The sequence below is a fragment of the Ornithodoros turicata genome, chromosome 10 (assembly GCF_037126465.1).
Source record: "Ornithodoros turicata isolate Travis chromosome 10, ASM3712646v1, whole genome shotgun sequence".
Taxonomy (NCBI): Eukaryota; Metazoa; Arthropoda; class Arachnida; order Ixodida; family Argasidae; genus Ornithodoros; species Ornithodoros turicata.
This window is the reverse complement of record NC_088210.1, coordinates 34,211,590-34,229,810: the sequence shown is the minus strand read 5'-3', so window position 1 is coordinate 34,229,810 and position 18,221 is coordinate 34,211,590. Positions and strand designations below refer to the sequence as shown.

Here is an 18,221-nt window from a genome sequence, read left to right as displayed (position 1 = left end):
GTGCATCGATGGCACAAATGCATAGATACGCCGCTTTCTTTCAAACTGTGCCCAACTTGTGCCGTGTACTGAAACACTGTGCCCCTTGTGAAACTGAACTACCAATACATTGCACATCCAGGGGGTGGTAAATGATAATGAAGACAAGTTTCTCCTTTGGGATTTGAGTAATTAGTGATTCGCTCCGGCACAGCAACGCTCTGCCCTCAAGGCTCTCTTCACCTTTCTGGACATTCACCTTTCTGGACACCACACGACTTCGATCCTTATTATGAAGGGGCTCGTTATTTCATTCCCAGCATCACCACCAGCAATGGGGTAGAGTAACTCCACAGCCATCATCCCGTAATAAAGTTGTAGTTGTTTAGTGACTCGCTTTTTTTTGTTCTTTGTAGAACAAACTACGACCTGGGACAGCTTTGCACGAACGTTGAAGAAATTCCTCAGTAGCTTCGCCCGTGCTCTGCAAAGACGGTACAGAGGGTTGAGGACAGTAACGTGTGCAGGAAGCACTGCTCTATGTACTGAGGACACCACTGACGAATTTCCTCAGCGTCCGTGAAAGCAGGCCCTGAGACCAGCTTGCTTTTCTTAGTTGACAACCACGACAAAAACAAATCGGGGTGATAAACTTACCAGTCATGGGTACAGTTGCAAATGTATTCTTCATGTCATATGCAGACTCACAAACAAAAAATAACTATGCACATCAGTAATCAAACTAATAAGGTCGCACAACGCAACATAATCTAGCCACCGAATGTCTACTGGAAGAACATTCCTCAGTTTGGAACGCAAACCGTTTGTTCCACAGCGTCGCTCGAATGATTCTGTATCAGCACCGTTGTGACGCGAGCGAACGAAGATAAGTCGCAGTCAGCTTTATCAGGGCAACGCCCCATTAGCGATAACAGGCAACACCAGACGCTATATGGTCAGATAGTATTACGCTTCGGAAGCTCGAACTCATGCGAAAGGTTATCTGCTATATCGTAACACGGTGCTCATGATCACATATATTAAACTTACAAATTAAATTCTTACGCGCCTGCTGCAAATACACGTACAAAATAAATGCCAGGGAGTAGCTGGGAGATGAAGGAAAAAAAGAAAAAGTTAATGCATGTGCCGAGAGAACTTAACATCGTAAGCTGCAGAGGCTTATCCAACAATTAGGCCTCAAGCCTCGCATTGATCTGAAACACCTTCCATCAACTTCCAGTGCAATCTTTCAGAACTTAACACACACATGTGTGCTTTGCGGCGCTTTCCGCGAAAAGCTTTTTGTTTCTCCTTACCAAGACGCAGCATGAACAGCAAAATGTCCCTGATGGTAACTTTGCCTTGCTTACCGTCTGTCTCTAATGAACATTTTTCCGTTAATAAAGAGCTTCGCTCTTGCTATCCTGGCTACGTAAGCGTTGCGTTTCAAACGACTACAGGTTTTCCCGGTGATTTTAATCCAAGCGCCATCGAAATTAATCCACATGCCATGCAAACTTTATGGGGCATGGATTAATTTAGTTGGAACTTGGATTAAAATCGCCGGGAAAACCTGTAGATGTAGCAGTGAATCCACAGCAGCAACACTGAACGAACACCAACGAACTCTACAACGTTGCTTTTATTAGCACAATAGCAGTAATTACATATGTACAGTATGCATAGTCAATGGTGGTAACCCTTTGGGAACCTGGTCCCGAGAAGTAATACACTACAATGATGCCACAATTAAGTACACGAGAGCACGCGGGTCTGTCGTACAGACTTGTTCGTGGTGGTCCAACCGAATATATGATATTCATAGAAAATAAACAGCCTTCGCACCCTCAGATTTACGTAGTTTATGTATAGTTCAACAGTCGCCGCCGCCAGAAGGGCATCACGCCTTACGTTGAACGTTATACGTGGGGGGGAGACAAAAATAAAATAAAAGAATCTAGAAGCGTACCTCAACAAAATCACAGTCTTCGAGCTAATATCCAACACAAGTTCATATACGGTGACGTCACAAGAGGGCACAGCTTAAATAAAACACCCGCAAAATACACACCAGTCTACTCCTGAACTTGAGTGCCTCTTTCGTAAGGTCACCTCCGTGTCTTCTGCAATGTCCCAGTGTCTTCTGCTAACGCAAACTTCGTAGACGCGGAAGGGGCACGATACCTTGGCTCACTATAGCGCCACATCGTGGCTAACCTTTCCCTTCTCTTTGCATTAAACATACCCCCCCCCCCCTATGGCGCAAGGATTACTGGGTAACATTGATGACGGCAAGGAATCACGGGGCGACGTCGTCTGCGTTTCAAATGGACATCTGGGACGCTGCACCAAAAGAGCTCTGGGTAAGGCAGCTTTACCAAAAGCCGAAGCAAATTTGGGAAATACACTTTCCCAGTGAAATTCTCGTTCTCGGTAGCGCCTCCGAAGTCTTCAAAAGGAAAACGGCAAGTAACATTTATTGAAAAACGCCTCTTCGGCGGCAGCGACTGACACGATGCGATGTCCCCTCAGCGCAAAGGCAAGGTTTCAAGTTCGTGGTAGCCAACGTCATTAACGGCGTAGCTCGAAACAGTGGCGGCCTGGTCCCTCGGTAAGAAGTAAATGACTAGTCTTAGAAATGATGAGATCCCTCTAGTCGAGCGTACAGTCTTTCCAGAGGGACTGAGAAGCAGAGCGTCTCCTGAAGGCAATGCTGTCCCCGTTAACGCGTACAAACCCAGAAACGATAGGACCTGTACCACGTAGGTTCCATATCTCTGAATTCATCTTAATAACACGACAATATCCAATGACATAACACACTGCGCGACCAGCGTTGTCGACACCTAGAACAGTGAGCCCCCCCCCCGCCCCCCCCGCCCCCCCCCCCTGTAGGGAAGCTGTGAATTTCATTACATCATCATCACTCCGACAACTGCTGCGGGGATGTCCTGTGCTTACATGGTAGTGTCAAAGGCATACCATAGGTTAACCCGAAACAAAGTTGGGCCACATCTCGTGAGAGCCTCTCATCATCAGTCGTGCTATAGGTTGTCAACAGATGAAGTACATTTGGCTAATCCCAGTATATATTTTTTGTTTCCGGTTTTAGTAGCACACCATTAGAGGATCGCCACATTGAGGGACCGACTATCGCCCAACTAATCCGAATAATTCGAGCGATTACGAAATGGAGGCTTAGTATGGGACTATGTTGCAGCGAAGCATGCACGAATGTTCGCAGAATCGCTGATAAAACGGCATACATGCAGCTAATGGGTGTTGAAGTTTGTGTGGAAGCTCCACCAGAAGTGCAAATTTCAACATATTAGTGCCCGTTTCAAGTTATCAACTCTCCAGCATTTCCGAGAACAAAGCATATAACTCGATGAATGCGACCAGGCTAGGGGTAGATAAAGTTGTTAGGTTGTACTTAACGGATACCTCGATAAACACATTGCAAAACTAACGTCCTATTACGTCATCATCGTACTCAGCACTAAATGATTATAGGGTCTTCGCAACCAGGAACCGGACAACAGATGTGACAGAAGAATACTGACTTTATTTCGCGCACTGAACGGTTCAATCCGCGTTGTCTTCAGCTGCACACAGCATGATCTAACCACGTAGGGAAGCTCGACTGGTATAGTGTCCGGCACCCTGAAATTTAACAGTTACCGGAGGTGCTTGTCTGTGCTTGGTAGCCATTATAGGTGGATAATCTCGCTCAATAACTATAGATAACAAGCATTATGTCTCGTACCATCCTGAGGCTTTCCGTAGAACAGCAATGTCGATTGACTGGATAAAACTGAATAATGTAATCGTACAACGGGGGTAACGCTGTAAAATAGGACTGGATAACGCTGCCCAATAGACCCCCGAAGTACTGCACGGGACTACTCCGCAAGTAATTACGTCAATACACCGAACTGCTTTTGTCATTTACTTCCGCTGTTCCCCTCTGTGGATACAATATATAATATTTATTTATTTTGAATACGACGCTACAAATTTCAGAGAGAATAAATTCCTGCGGGATACATACGAAACGAAGGTTGCCCACTGCTTCTTAAAATATCTTCTGCATAAAATAAGTTGTGGCCGTCCTGGATCTCGTGCCGTGCTGCGCGGCTTTCTCACGCTTCAAGCTGTTCAAGACCTTCCTGCGTTCCTCGTAATACGCCACCGGTCTCTTTGCCTGATGTCTTTCTTTAGGATTCCACGTCATGGAACGCAAAACAGCTGTTATATTTTTCAGTGGTTTCGCTAATGTGCTGTAGGTATTGTCGTTTACAGCATAAGTCATCCATCCGGAAAGGCAAGCTATTCTTACTGAAACAGAAAATATGGTCTCGTCGCTATCTTGCTTCTGTTAACGACCGCCTAGTTTCTACGATTCTAAAGAAAACAAAGTTTTTCTGCAGCTTTGTCGGAGTCTAGTACCTCCCCTCAGAAGGGCACGTTTAAGGCCTTAAATGCTAAGGTCGTAAACAAAAACAAAGGCCTTACCGCTGTAGAAATCCTAATCTTCGAAACGAGCATATAGACTAAAATTATTTCATCTTTATCTGAGTTGTACACACTGAAGCGCACAGTTGACACATTTTGATTGATAAGCTTCTGATGCTATAACGCGAGCAGATGAAATAATTTTATCACGTTCTTCTAATGTGTGATAACACGACACGTGCTGTTCGTCCTAAACTTGTCTGGTAACTTTCATTTCAAAACGGTTTGCGTAACTACCTTGCGCGGTAAACTCTAGCAAGCACACTAGGACTCCAACGTCATGCGTGGAGTCCTCCCGATTTTTAGGATTGTTGGCGCGGTAAGGCAAATACGAAAATCAATTTCCATTGGGAGCGTCGTTGTTCTTAACAAAAAGGCCCAAGCAGCTCCTGAAAGATACCAGCCTTCAATAGAATAGAGCAGGTACATATGATAACGTTTAGGACGTGAACTAAGGAAGGATCCGATCCGGCTCTGAACTATAGAATGAAATTTGTGCTTCATTCAAATCTTGTCGAAGGAGTGCGCTGTTCAGGACCCAGACATACACGGTACACAAAAAACACGTCTATGGCAGGCGACTTACACAACCGTTGACAACCCCTCGAAGGAGGTCCATAGAAGCTCACTTCCGCGAGAATGCCTCGAAAAACACAAGAGTTCTTGAAGCGCACTTTCACAGCGAAGTTCCAGTCGACGGCTCGAGTGAACGGCGTGCGCGTAGTAGACTGTGGTATTGGTCTTCTTTAAAATGGGGATGAGTTAGGATGAAACGAAACATCCGTGGATGGAGGTACAGACACGGACGCTGGGATCTACTTCGGCACGGGCAACCTCGGTTAGAGAGCGGGCGTCGAGGATGAGAAGAAAGTCTGGCCGGGAATAGTCGGTGTCGTTGATGACGCTAAGTAATACGCCTGCGTAGGAAGAGGGAGGAGGAGGATCAATGAGCGGAACTTGGGGGTGGGGGGGGGGGGGAATAAGTGTGAGGTTAGAGAGGAGGCCACAACGGGGCTAATTTGAAGGAGGAGATTATTTTAGAGGGAGAGAGCGTTCTGGGGAGAGCGCGCTTTGGGAAGGCAGTGTACCTGAGAGCGAGCAGAGTGAAATAAGGTGAAGGAGGAAATGATGCGATCCATGGAAACCGCGCTATTTACCGTCATCTTCATCCTCCCCTTCTGGGTCTGCAATGAAGACTGGCTCACTGGGATACTGTGTGTCGGACTCCCTCCAGAGGTCCATCTCTCTCCTTTCGATGTCCAGCTTGACAATCTAAAAAATAAAGGTTTCAAAAACGTGCTCCTTCCGCAGTGTCACTTCGTAACGTACCGCGTTCCTGCAAGCTCCCTGTTCAAAATTTCCACTGCCGTAGCTGTAACGGTACTTCTTTCCCTGGTACTTTGGATTAATTGTCGGCAGATCATAACCTGCGAGCATGAAGCGGGTTTTTCATCGAGGAGAGAGACGGAACCAACATCGCGTTCATACTAATTCCGCTCCAAAGAAAATGTCCTGAAATCCCAAGCGCACAGGGGAGACAAGCAGTTCTTTTATTAGCGGAGCTCGCATTCAATGCATTAAGGGAGCATGTACGAAAGCAAGATCCGTTAAACTTGGTGCCTTGTTTAGTGCACAATTTACGAGAGGGTGGGTGGGGGGGGGGGGGTAAATTTATTAGACTAAAGGGGGGGAAAAGGGGGAAATGTCAGCCAAACGGGACATCGGCTTGCTACTCCACAAATAAAAAAGAAAAATAAATGAAAAGAGAATAAAATAAACAGAAAGAAAAGAAAAGAATTAGGAAATAAATTATAAACTAACAAACGATGAAAGAAGTATGAGATAGATTAAAGAGAAAGATGACAAAAAAAAAGATGACTTACAAACGGTGAAAGGAGGATAAGATGGATTACAGAAGAAAAGGATGAGGTTAATCCGTTGATGGTGAGAAAGGGGCACTGAAGAATGAGATTGCACGACTGGAGTTCGCGGGCTGCTCGGAAGACCCGAATCGCTCAAGAAAGTCAAAACTGCGAGGATTGTTGCATAAACACAGCCATTTCCAATGACACTATCACACCTTTTCTGCCCATTTCCTCGTGCGTCAACCAGACGGTGTTGTTGGTCTGCCAGTACGCCCGGGCCTCCGTGTACTTCAGTGAGACGATGTTACCTTCAACTTGATTGTTCTCCTGTAATGAAAGCACCCCACCCAGTCCTATATATTCTGCATAAAGTTAGTAAAGGAACAATGTGCTTTCGTGTGGTCCATCAACTTGTGGTAAGGCCCTTGGAAACGGATAGCACAGGGGGGGGGGGATATACGTTTAGTTCGGAAAGGTCAGCCTGACCGAAGGTGGGCTTGCTATTCCTAAATCAAAATATATCAAAGATTAAGTAAAAACACACGGATGGCACAAAATCCGGCTCAACCAACGTGTACTTGACAGTTGTTCTACGCTCAAGAAACTCCGTCTCTATGAATACTAATATTTCGCTACTGGTGAAGGATGAAAGTCACTGAAAAGGTTAGCCAGCTGTAGGACTCGAACCCACATCTTCTGGATTGCCGGTCCAGGGCTCTACCAATTGAGCTAAGCTAACACGCCTTCTCAGCGACTTCCAGGGTGCGTCATCTGAAGGAACAAGCCAGCCACTCTCTCTCACTCATCCTCCTTTCACTCTTACATTTTTGCTCACTCACACGCGCATTCATACGATGGGATCGACGCAGGCGGCAACTGATGAACATGAAAGAACTGATGTTCTGAGGCTGGAACAACATTGAAGGGACAAATGCTTTGTTCAAAATGTTGTTTGACAAATGTTGCAAAAAGAAGGCTTTGTATGTATTTGTCCCTTCTATGTTGTTCCAGCCTCAGAACATCAGTTCTTTCATTTCGCTACAGTTATTTCTCGAAAAAATGGGCAGCATTTACGGAGATTTCGCGAGGAAAATGGTAGAATGGTAGTGGTAGTGGAATGGTGGTAGTGGAATGGTAGAAGAATGGTACTGGCCCCTTACCTGGATAAGGGGAATGACGTATCTTCGAAAGTGTCCCTGAGTGTCGGTATCGAAATCTTCGTGACGTAGTCTCTCCATGTAATACTTATCCATGATAGAGGGATCGTCGTAGCCGATAAGGTCAAACACCAAGTGTCCGTTATCTTCATACGCGTTTACGGCGTGGAAGAAGAACATGGGGTCGGACACAAAGCGCGTACGAAGCACTTGACCCGTCGATCGATCCAAGACAACAAACTTCGTCTGTAAGAAAGAAAGAATAAAAGAAGAGGAGAGGTAAGGTTGCAGAGGCGCTGAACGAACCATTATGACGGACACAGCATTTCAGCCTCACCGACGTCCAAACAATGATCTAAAAGACGGCACTTTACGAAACCGGGTACTCGCCAGGGAGTTACCAGGATTCTTTCCAGGGGTGAGGGGCAAAGCGTTCAACCAATAGACACTAGGTAATTGAATGGCACTTCAATATGAGGCAGTTAAGGTTCACATTATTATGACATCTGAGTATAACAACAACCATAAATGAAGAAGTGATGATGACATGGGATGTTTCCCCGTGGTAGCCACAGGACCCTACCCCACTTCACGGTGGTTAATATGAGAGGATGAACTATGGTATGGTATGGTATGGTATGGTATGGTATGGTATTATGCGTATAAATCCTGATGGCTTGTGTGTAAAGAGAGCAACTGGCCTTAAAGCTCCAGGTGTGTGTGTGTGGGGGGGGGGAGAAGCAACGCCCCCAACTGTCCCAAAACAAACCTACGTAGTGCAGCACCATATAGCTGAACCGGTCTTGGAACTGCGCCAGTCAGGCTCCAGAGTTGTACTCTGTGTGAGGGGTGTTCCGCCTGAGTCGGATGCGACAAACGCCATCTGCCGAGTGCAGAGAACATTCCGCAGCAGGGCACCTTCACGGTCACAGGCTCCACGCGCATGTTCGTAGGCAATTATGAAAGACGTCCATAGTCCCCACCCCTAACCGGTTTTGCTTCATTCTGCTACACTTCACTACCGTATAACTTGAGTTTGAATATATATATATATAAAAAAAGGGAACTACCATATCTTTATCGTCAGCCGTATGCACAACTGGTGGCGTGCGGGCCCATTAGTGTAGTCTCATTGTGCTTGAAGTTTAGCTCCACCAAGCACAATATATCAATCCATGATCTGATTCTACTTACCTTTTCTTTAGGTACCCAGTCGAAGCAGTCTTTGAAGGAGTACCCCTTCACTCTCGACGCAATAAGCCTCATCGTGTTGACTAGGAGGGGTTGCTCGACGAAGATGATGTAGTTTGAAGTCATCCCAAAGCTGTGGTAATAGCTGAACATGGTTTTCCAGCTGCTGTGCATTTGGTACGCAACCGTGGCACGTTTCAGACCCGAGACACCTGCGCATGCGCAACAGGTACGGGTCATGTGAGAAGCGCCGCGGTTAGTTGCGGTATGGAGCCAGAGAGGGCAACATCTGTTATTCACAGCGATTGAGGGGGTATTGCAGTGCACTACCCTTTCTTTTTTTATATATATGTGTACTTTTTCTCGACTGTGAAATTCACCATCTCAATACTAAGAATTAATCTCAATTCATTAGGGGCAATACAAACATATCATGACCCCCATGCGAAAGACTACTGTAAACCAAATCCTACTGGTTACATCTTCAACACCTTTTGAAGCTCACATCTCCATTTTTTTTTCTCCTTTCATCACCATCATCAACCTTTTGAAGCATCATTCAAGTTATGTGAAACACCCTGTAGATTGCAGAATAAGAAAATAGTAATAAATAAAATACAGAGTAAGAATGCCACAGACCCGCAGGAACTGAACAAGTGCCTTTGTCATCTCACAACGTTGTGTGGGGCCTTCCAGCATAAGCTAGGCCCGCCTAGCCGTATAACTCAACAGCAAAAAGTACACCTGCGCTACTCTCATATTTTATTTAGAAAAATCTAACGGATGAAAATGAACACTGTGTATTGCGACGTCGCACAAAATGGGCAATTTCTTTAGGCCCGGATTCATTCCCACCGCCCTCTAAGTCAGATTTTCTTCTTTTACATCTATTCATAGGGTGCATATGAGTTCTCTTGCACAGCAATCTTCTTACGATGAAATCACTAGAGCAGAGTCGCTCACCTTTGATTGGCGGAGGTATCTTGACGATGTGATACTTGAGCCCCGTAATGAAGCTAGCTCCTAAATTGTATGTCGTGCCGTCCTCTTCCGTGATTGGATGAGCGCTAGCCAGGTTTACCGAAACCAGTTTGTTGAGATCGAGCTGAAATACGCATAACGACGGAACGTGTGTGGAGTGAGTGTGCGAGATCCTACTGAAATAATGGCGGACATCTCTTTCTGCGATGTTACTTGTGCAAGATTATTTTTAATATATTTACGGGCTGTTATATCCCACAAGCGAAATATGAGCTAATCGGATATTCATCGCGCAAGGCTCGAAGCCACACACGATATTTTTTTTTTTTTCGAAAAACAAAAACAAACAGGCAAACATCTTCCGTCTCGGAACTTACCCTCTGTAATGCTTCGAGCGAGTCTTCGTCGACTTTCCAGACGAAGCAAGTTTCGGAAGTGCAGAAGAGCTCGTCCCCTAACCTGTATATATTGCCGAAGTTGTTGTCTGTGAGGTCGCTCGGTACTAGGGCTGAGAAGAACCTGGGAGGATGTAGAGAAAAACTCTACATGCTCTGCCTGAATGTAACTTCTCTCAAGGTTTTCACAGAGAGCCCTGTGTCGAAAAGGAATCAATTGAAACCAGCCTCAGACACCACATTCCCTTAAAGCAAAGCGTGTTCTATAAAGTTGTGCGTATAAGCTACTGAAAGAAAAGTAGTTATGTTACGGCTAGTTAGCGTGTAAACGTGACAAGTTACGGCTACTTTTTTTTTTTCGAAATGTAACCAGTTACACCTATATATAGTCGCCAAGTTAATTACTATATGACTATGGTTTGAGAAAGACATGCGAGTAAATGTAGCTCTCACAAACTTTATTGTAGTACTTGTACCGTCCAAACACAATTACACCACACGCTCGTTATATTTAAGCAGTTTGTTTTTACGAGGCTATCCGGCTCCATACAGTCCAGATACATGCTTTCCCACACTAAAAAGCCGTTCAACAGGGGCGCGAAAGATTTTTCGTTCTAAACCACGACAAAATGACGCTTCAGAACTGATACGTGGTAAAACATATGGCACTATACATGAGTAATCACTCCCGTATTGCAGCTACTTTCAGAAAATGTGGGAACTAATTACAGTTACCAGCAACTTAGTTAGAAAGCAAGATTGGTTCTACCCCTTATTCCACGCAAGAGCGAAAATAGCAATGAACACAGTCCCCCGTCGTAGCCTCGTACGCAAACTAGTAGGAAAAATTCCACCTGCAACAGCTGCACACCACCTCATCATGCAGTGAGACCCAGCGAAGCCTGGAAAGAGGTTGTCGTGTAGGGTCTCCATAGCTTGGAAGTGTTTATAACATGGTCAAACGGGGAAAGAGCGAAGATCCAATTTGCCTTTTATCGAGCGAAGTGGAAGTTGGTAGTGGTTGTTCTCGTAGTACGGTGTAATCTGGGAAACTTCGGAGCATTTTATGTTACTTGTTTTCGCTCGGAAACTTCAGTGTTGGTATATGCGCGTATCAGAGACAGCCTAAGTTCCTTTGAACGTGCCCTGGGTTCCCTCCAAAAGAATAAATTCTCGCGTGAAAAAAATAACACAGGTTGGCCTTCTAAAGGTAATAACCCTGTACAACAAACTGCAACTGCAGCAAGCGGAAAGAAATTTAAAGCAAGTGAACACCGAAGTACCGGCTTAGAAATGCGTTCTGTACCTAACCAGCATTCGAAACACTTCGTCTTTACCTCTTTATGCTGACCAGGTCCATTTAACTCACCTAATTCGCCATAACCAATATAAACAACTTCACATCGCCCAAGTTCATCGGATCACACACCTGAGACGGAACTATATATATCGCTCACAATGTTAACAATATGCAACGTAACGTTATTTCTATTGGTGCACCACCCAAACTTTTAGAGCTAGAAGTTACTGTCAAAACGATTTCGAGACAGACTTAAACCGACACAACGTTTCGGTCTCTTGCCTCCCACGTTTTGCAGAGCCTTGCAAGTATATGACATGTACCCAGATGATCCACGTGGCGTCACAATGGCCGTAAGTCATCCCACTTGATATCTAAACATGGTAGAAGAACGCAACAAGGGTCAAGGACGACAAACATGGACAGCGTTCAACTATAGCAACTGATTTACTTGTACGAACAACTCTAGTCAGGAAAGTCCTGGGCAACAAGCTCTCCGTGCTTGTCGTCCTTGTCCCTCGCCGCGTTCTTCCATCATGATCAGTCCCAACCAACATGCTCTATACCGGGGTTGCGCAATGGGAATCACTCATTCCATTCCATTCCGAGGAATTGAGATTTGTGATAATTCCATTCCTGTGAATTCCTCGGAATGAAAAGGTATGGTCAATTCCCACTCCTGGTATATGGCTTGGCAGCCCCATTTCATTGCAATTCTATTCCTGCCAAAAAAATGCCAAACTTCACTCCCATTCTATTCCTAGGACAGTTCCTATCATTCCATTCCAATTCCATCAGGGCTCTGATACACCTGGAATGATTCCGGAATCATTCCAATTCCGGACTGGCAACTCCGCAACCCTATACCCTTCTTGCACTGGACGCCATCCCATTCTATATAGATTCGTTCAAGTTGAGTGCGTGAATGCCAACTACCTCAGATTGGCAACAGAAAATATGTTTACCTCGAAAATATGTTTTTGCAGGGATCTGGGTAGCATTTGGTGCCGAACTCTGTGACGACGGGCCGATTCACTGTGCTCATTCGCTTGTAGGCTTCAGAGTCCAGGTAACGGGAACTGTACTCCACCTGCGCGTACACGCAAAAATCATTTCACACTGTGTGCCGCGAAGATCATAAACGACGCCGTCGGGCCTTTGATGACTTTCCTTCATCTGAGAGCTCTCTGTATTCAACGTGCACCGCGGAGAACGACGCATATCTGAAAAACTTTTGGTGTACCACTAAGTTGCAGGTGGCCGGGTTCCAACACACAACGCTGCCATCAGGTGAGTGTCACAAGAAGTTCACACAAGCTGCTTCGCTTGAAGACATACTTGGCCTTTCTGTTATCGCTGTATGATTTGAACGTTTTATTGATCTAATTACACCGTGTTACTACTGGCACAACAATGACAAACAGAATGTTGCTATGTACAACTGACTGGTACTGGTACGTACAAATCACCAAAGACCTGTACAACTCGTAGCATGCTAAACAATAACGCAGTTTCATCAGCCGGAGCTGGAAGGGGACGACCCTTCCTGCGCTTGGCAAAGACAAAGGGGAGAAGGATTTGTCAGACGTGAGTCTGTCGTAAGCCAGATGCTCTGACTTCGAATGCAGAGCGTGAATGTCGCTTTTAATTGTGGTTGTTGTGTCTACAACGCCGCTAGCCATCAATGCTGAAGCATAACGTTGTTCTCGGGCCGTGGTCTCTTAGGGAAAGGACATCGCTTGCGCTCTGATACAGTCAAACTCCTTTACAACGAAACTCAGGGGACAGTAAAGGTATTTTCGTTAAAAAGGATGTCCATTATTGGACCTATAGGGCTCCAGCGGGACCGCAAAAAAAATTTGCTGTAGTGATATTTTCGTTAAAAAGGTGTTCGCTATAAAGGAGTTTGACTGTATCAGATAGTACACGTCTCGCATAAGCAACACATCCACCGACAACCGCCACTGTGATGCGACAGCCGCAATATATGAAAGGCAATAGTTGTTCGTGCACTAACGTCGTATCAGGCGTGGCGTGTAGCCCAGAGCCTCCAGCGCCGCTAGGGTCGCTGTGCTCTAGTTCCAGCTGACGAACCTGCGTTAATGTTAAGCATGTTTCGAGCAGGAAAACAGACCATTTGTAGACGCACGTTTTGAGCTAGCAAACAAGCGAAGTAAACATCAATTCCCGCCTGCGTAACAGCCATGTCAGCGCTTGAAAAATTCCAAGATCAAAGGTGAGCACCGTGAAACTCTTAATGTGCAATAAATAAATAAATAAAAGCAATGAATTTATTACTTATGCTATTTGCATCATCACAGTATCAACGCCTGTTTTCAATAGAAGCAGAAAAGATAAATAACCATCAAGATGTATGCGTTAGCACACCTTCTGTATCTCTAACCGAAAAGGAACTGATCTTCCTCAGAACCGGTGTGCTCAGAACCGGTGCGCCCAGAATGTGACACGTGTGCTGTGAAGGGTTTATGCTTTCTTACTCATTTTCTTCAATAAACTTAGTTGGAAGTTAGCGCCCGTCCTGTCTGTTTCTCCGTTCTCTGTCCGTGTATCTTGCGCTCTCAGTTCAGATGCCTGTTTTCAGTTTGGGCTAAAGGCAACGATGATCTCAGAATTTCCCCATTCATCAACGTTAATTCATTTGTTGTTGATGATGATGATCTAAGTCACCCATTAGAGATACACGCGTGAAATAAGCGGCGTGCTCCCATCCAGGACAGCATCTATTGTTGACACCGGGCTATCTACCGTTGAACGCTGGTCGATATGAAATCCCATAGCAAGCGTCCCCACAACTCATTCCCAGGCGCGAAAATAATCTCGCATAATCCTCGAACAAAGCCAGCTGTGCGGAGAGTTGAATGGAGTCGTTTCTTTGGGGCCTTATCTTTCCTCCGCTAGTTATTCACGTGGGCTGACTCTGCAAAAGAGCGGCCCCATCTACTTACACCCTTTGTGTCGCTTCATCGCAAAAACCGCAACTGAAGGCACCATATTTACAAGAACATAGGAAGGCCCCAGGAGCCGGCTCTTTGCATGGCTAACCTTTCCGTTTTATATATATATATATATAAACATACCCGGCACGTAGTCCCCAGTGAGAGACGTTAAATAGAGAGTGCAGTGTGTTGTGATTTCAACGCACGTAGGCGGGCAAAATCAATAATTCAGCCTTAATTACCAACCTCAGCGTGTACGTCCGTCTAAGACCTACTCTAATGTTCATACCCCAAAATATTTGAACACTTTCTTTTTTATACAGGACGACACATGCATGGGAGAGGAGAGCCTTACCTTTCCATTGTCTATTTTGTAAGAAGAAATGATTGCTGCTCCGTCAAACCAATGGTTGAGCGAGAAACCCTGACCGAGGTCCCACTTGCCTGGTCCCAGCCGGAAGAGCTTGCCGGTTACCCAACCCGGAATTTCACCTGTTAAAGAGAGAGAGAGAGAGAAAGTCATCAGTAACAGTTCCGTGGGAGCAAGGGCACATGTTATCTGTTGCAGAAGCCACCGCAGCCAATACCGATAGGAGTCATCACTTGAATTATAGCAGTTGGAAGAAAAAGGCACCACCAGTGGCACTCGAACACGCGCCCTCTGGTCGCCGGTCGGAAATGCTATACGAATTGCACAATGCAGGCTACCCTCTCTTCAACGTACAAGGCCACGCTAGGAAAGACGGGGCCAGGCACTCACCCTCAACACACTGTAGCCAGCTACTCCCTATTCGTACACACGAACACACTCGTGGCGGGCGGCATCGTTGGAGTGGATGAGGCAAATTAAACATAGGGCAGACGCAACACAAGCCACACAACGCATACAAGTTGCATACTACTGTAGGGCGTTGTGCTTAATTGCCACATCCACTACAACATTACGGTAGGAGTCGCTGGAACACCGAGTTGTTGACTCGTGGAACACCGGAGGTCGCCTACTGGCGCGCTGTCGACGCTTCACGTATAAACCCCACCTCAAGGATGCCCTAGATGGGCTGGACCGTCGAGCACTCAACGGGAAGCAACGCTGGATGACTGGCTAGACAAAACAAAGAACGGGCGCTTTGCGCCGCTTTCCGAAATGCGACGTAGGTTCTCACTACGTAAGGCTCACAATATTCCGAGAGTGATCCACTCAGCGTTCTGGAGCAGATAGCTGCACCGGAGAGGTCAACGCCTCTTGTCTTTCCACTCCATCTTGCGAAGCGCACCTACCCAAGCACCTATACCTAAGCGCATCAGTCCCTGCAAGCACCCATGCACCTACCCAAGGGACTAGTCACCTACCAGGCACCCAAGCACCTATCCAAAGGACCAGTCAGCCAGGCAGTTCTATTGACACAGTCCTGGAGTGAGGCCACGGGTTTAGAAGCTCCAGAGCACACCTGGGACATTCCATCACTGCCGATCCAGGACTCACGTAGGTGGACATATAAGCTATTCAGATACCTCAGCTGGAATATAATGCAGATTGTTCTCTTTTGTGCGCGTTTGAAGCCAAGCTTTGCATTGTCGCTATCGGGACGGGCAATTTGAACGCATTTGAAAAGTATTTTTCCAGAATTCGACAGACAAAAAAAAAAAAAGCGACCAACAGAGAAAGAAAAGAGAGTGCTATGGATGCCACCCTACAGTTCGCAGTTGACAGCTTGTTTACTGACCTGCTCAATAGGGAAGACAACAAAACTGAGCAAAAATTGCCCTCAGAGGCACAATTTTATCTCACTCGGAAGACAAGTACATTCCTGTATGACACGATCTCAAGACCAATTTCCGTGCGGGGTCGTCTGTGGCAAGATGGGCATCACAAAGACGGGAGCTGATTGGTTACAACGTGGGCTGCACTCAGCCGTCCATTTCCATGATTGGATAACGTTTGAAGCATTGTGCCCAGTAATCGCGTAAGACGAGCAGACGTGTCCCGTTCTGTCGTAAGACCTCCCGAGGCCATAGATATATAATGACCCTCGTTCCCAAAGGACCAACAAACGTTTCTCCCCGAAGAGAGGTCAGGTTATCGTTTTCGTTGTCGAATACAGAAAATGCTACGTGGAATGGAAGGTAGATGTCGTTTTATAGAAACAGGCGTTATATATCTGGACGACTCCTTATTGTAACCGTAGAAATAGAACCGCTCAGTCGTAATTGAGAGATTTTTGCGACAGAGCAAATGCTACAATGCGAGACATTCCTACAACCATGTGTGCGTCAATTTTTAATGGAGAAAAAAGGGAAAGATGATGATGTAAGAACGAGAAAAAAAATGGGAAAAAGGAAAGGTTAGCATCAAGTGGCTCTGCCTTATTTCTTCAGCGCTCCCGTTGTACAATTTGACTGTCTTCTCTCAAAGGGGCAGTCGCTACACCGCAAAGCCCTAAACCTTCTCAACGAAGAATAAGAGGTGGGGTTACATGGACACCATCACGAAAGGGACGGCATTCATGCGTGGTTTATGAGCGAAATATGCAATGTATGCGTCCCTGTCTTTCTCAAGATGGCTGACAATGCTGATGTTGATGTTCGCAAAAAAAAAAAAAACGGGAGAAATTGAATTCCTCACACGACAAATTCGGCAGCTCCCATAAACAGACTTCACCGCTCCTTTTAGTAGACCTCACTATTTTTACCGATCCCCCTATAGTTTCCAGACTCGACGTACGCACGTTTCCCTTCTTCACGGTCTATCCTTTTATTCCCCATGTTTAGGGAGGCAGATGGTGGCGTTAGAAGGAAGCACGTATAGGCAGAATATATACCGTCTAGGAGGAACGATCGTAAAGAAATGGTCATTACGCTCGCTTGACTGTAATACCCCTCGGGTAAACTGTACTCCTTTCTTCCCTATTTGTTGTTAGTCTGTGCATGCGTAAACGAGTGGGCCTTTTGACGCGGAGATTGGTATAGACTGCCCAGGTATAAGGAGTATCGTGCCTTTTTTTTTTTTTTTTTTCTTGTGTGTGTGGGGGGGTATAGTGTTGAATTATGGAACGCGGAGCAGCGTAATAAGAAGCGTGGGATGAGAGAAGTTTCGTGAGCCGTGCGAGTTGCATAAGTTATAACTCGTGCGAGCTGATGGGAAGGGAGTGGTTTATTGAATAGGTTTCCGCGGGGTCGTATAACGGGTGCAGTTTTTATTGGTTACCGGATAGTGGATACAATATCTTTTACTTTATTTCTTTTCTTTTCTCTCAATACAAAATTCATAGAAAACACAGGAGTGAGAGGGCAAGCCCTGGGTCCACCAGCTCGCGTGCGTTAGCGCTATACCTCACCACGTTCAAGCAATTCGCACAGAACGCGGAGGATGAAATAACTTAGACGTCGGCCATGTATCAGGCACAGGATGCACATAACTCCTTGCTCCGTGTATCCTTAATTAAAATCAGGCGATGCCCCGATGCCAACCAATCGCCGGGCCATTCCCAGAGCCGCTGTGGGGGGTTCTAATTAGAAATTCCTGCTAACATGGTCGATGGAGCATTCATCGCCATCAGGGATTGCGCAATTAATGTTCGTCCAAAACGCTGAACAAGCTGTAACACCAACGTGCCACAAATATTATGATTAGTGCCCCCTGCATTAAGACGTCTAATGTTCGAAATATGGGCGGGCGGGCAGAGCGCTCGGCAATAACACTTTATAATTCCAAACCAAATTCGGAAAGTGCGGTGTTTGCTGTATAGGTAACGCAATTCGGCAAAGGAGTTCAGCTGCGTAAAAAGGAACGTCGAATAAACTGCTTGTGGATGGCAGGGACAGAAAGGTTCTTGGGGATCATTTCAGGAAGCTTGCGGTTGTTGTGCTATGGGAAAGAA

General features: G+C 45.9%; 1 protein-coding gene across 1 annotated transcript in view; it reads right to left on the bottom strand.

Moving 5' to 3' along the window:
- Positions 1-1,605: 1,605 nt before the first annotated feature.
- LOC135369997 (carotenoid-cleaving dioxygenase, mitochondrial-like) overlaps positions 1,606-18,221 on the bottom strand; it is a 56,231-nt gene continuing 39,615 nt past the window's right edge. Inside the window, exons 2-11 of the mRNA XM_064603641.1 lie at positions 14,699-14,835; positions 12,352-12,476; positions 10,069-10,210; positions 9,674-9,815; positions 8,714-8,922; positions 7,523-7,765; positions 6,578-6,689; positions 5,827-5,924; positions 5,655-5,769; positions 1,606-5,414 (exon numbers count right to left, since the gene is read on the bottom strand). Of these exons, the coding sequence (XP_064459711.1) occupies positions 5,260-5,414; positions 5,655-5,769; positions 5,827-5,924; positions 6,578-6,689; positions 7,523-7,765; positions 8,714-8,922; positions 9,674-9,815; positions 10,069-10,210; positions 12,352-12,476; positions 14,699-14,835 (1,478 nt within the window). The 3' untranslated portion in view covers positions 1,606-5,259. The remainder of the gene's footprint in view (positions 5,415-5,654; positions 5,770-5,826; positions 5,925-6,577; positions 6,690-7,522; positions 7,766-8,713; positions 8,923-9,673; positions 9,816-10,068; positions 10,211-12,351; positions 12,477-14,698; positions 14,836-18,221) is intronic.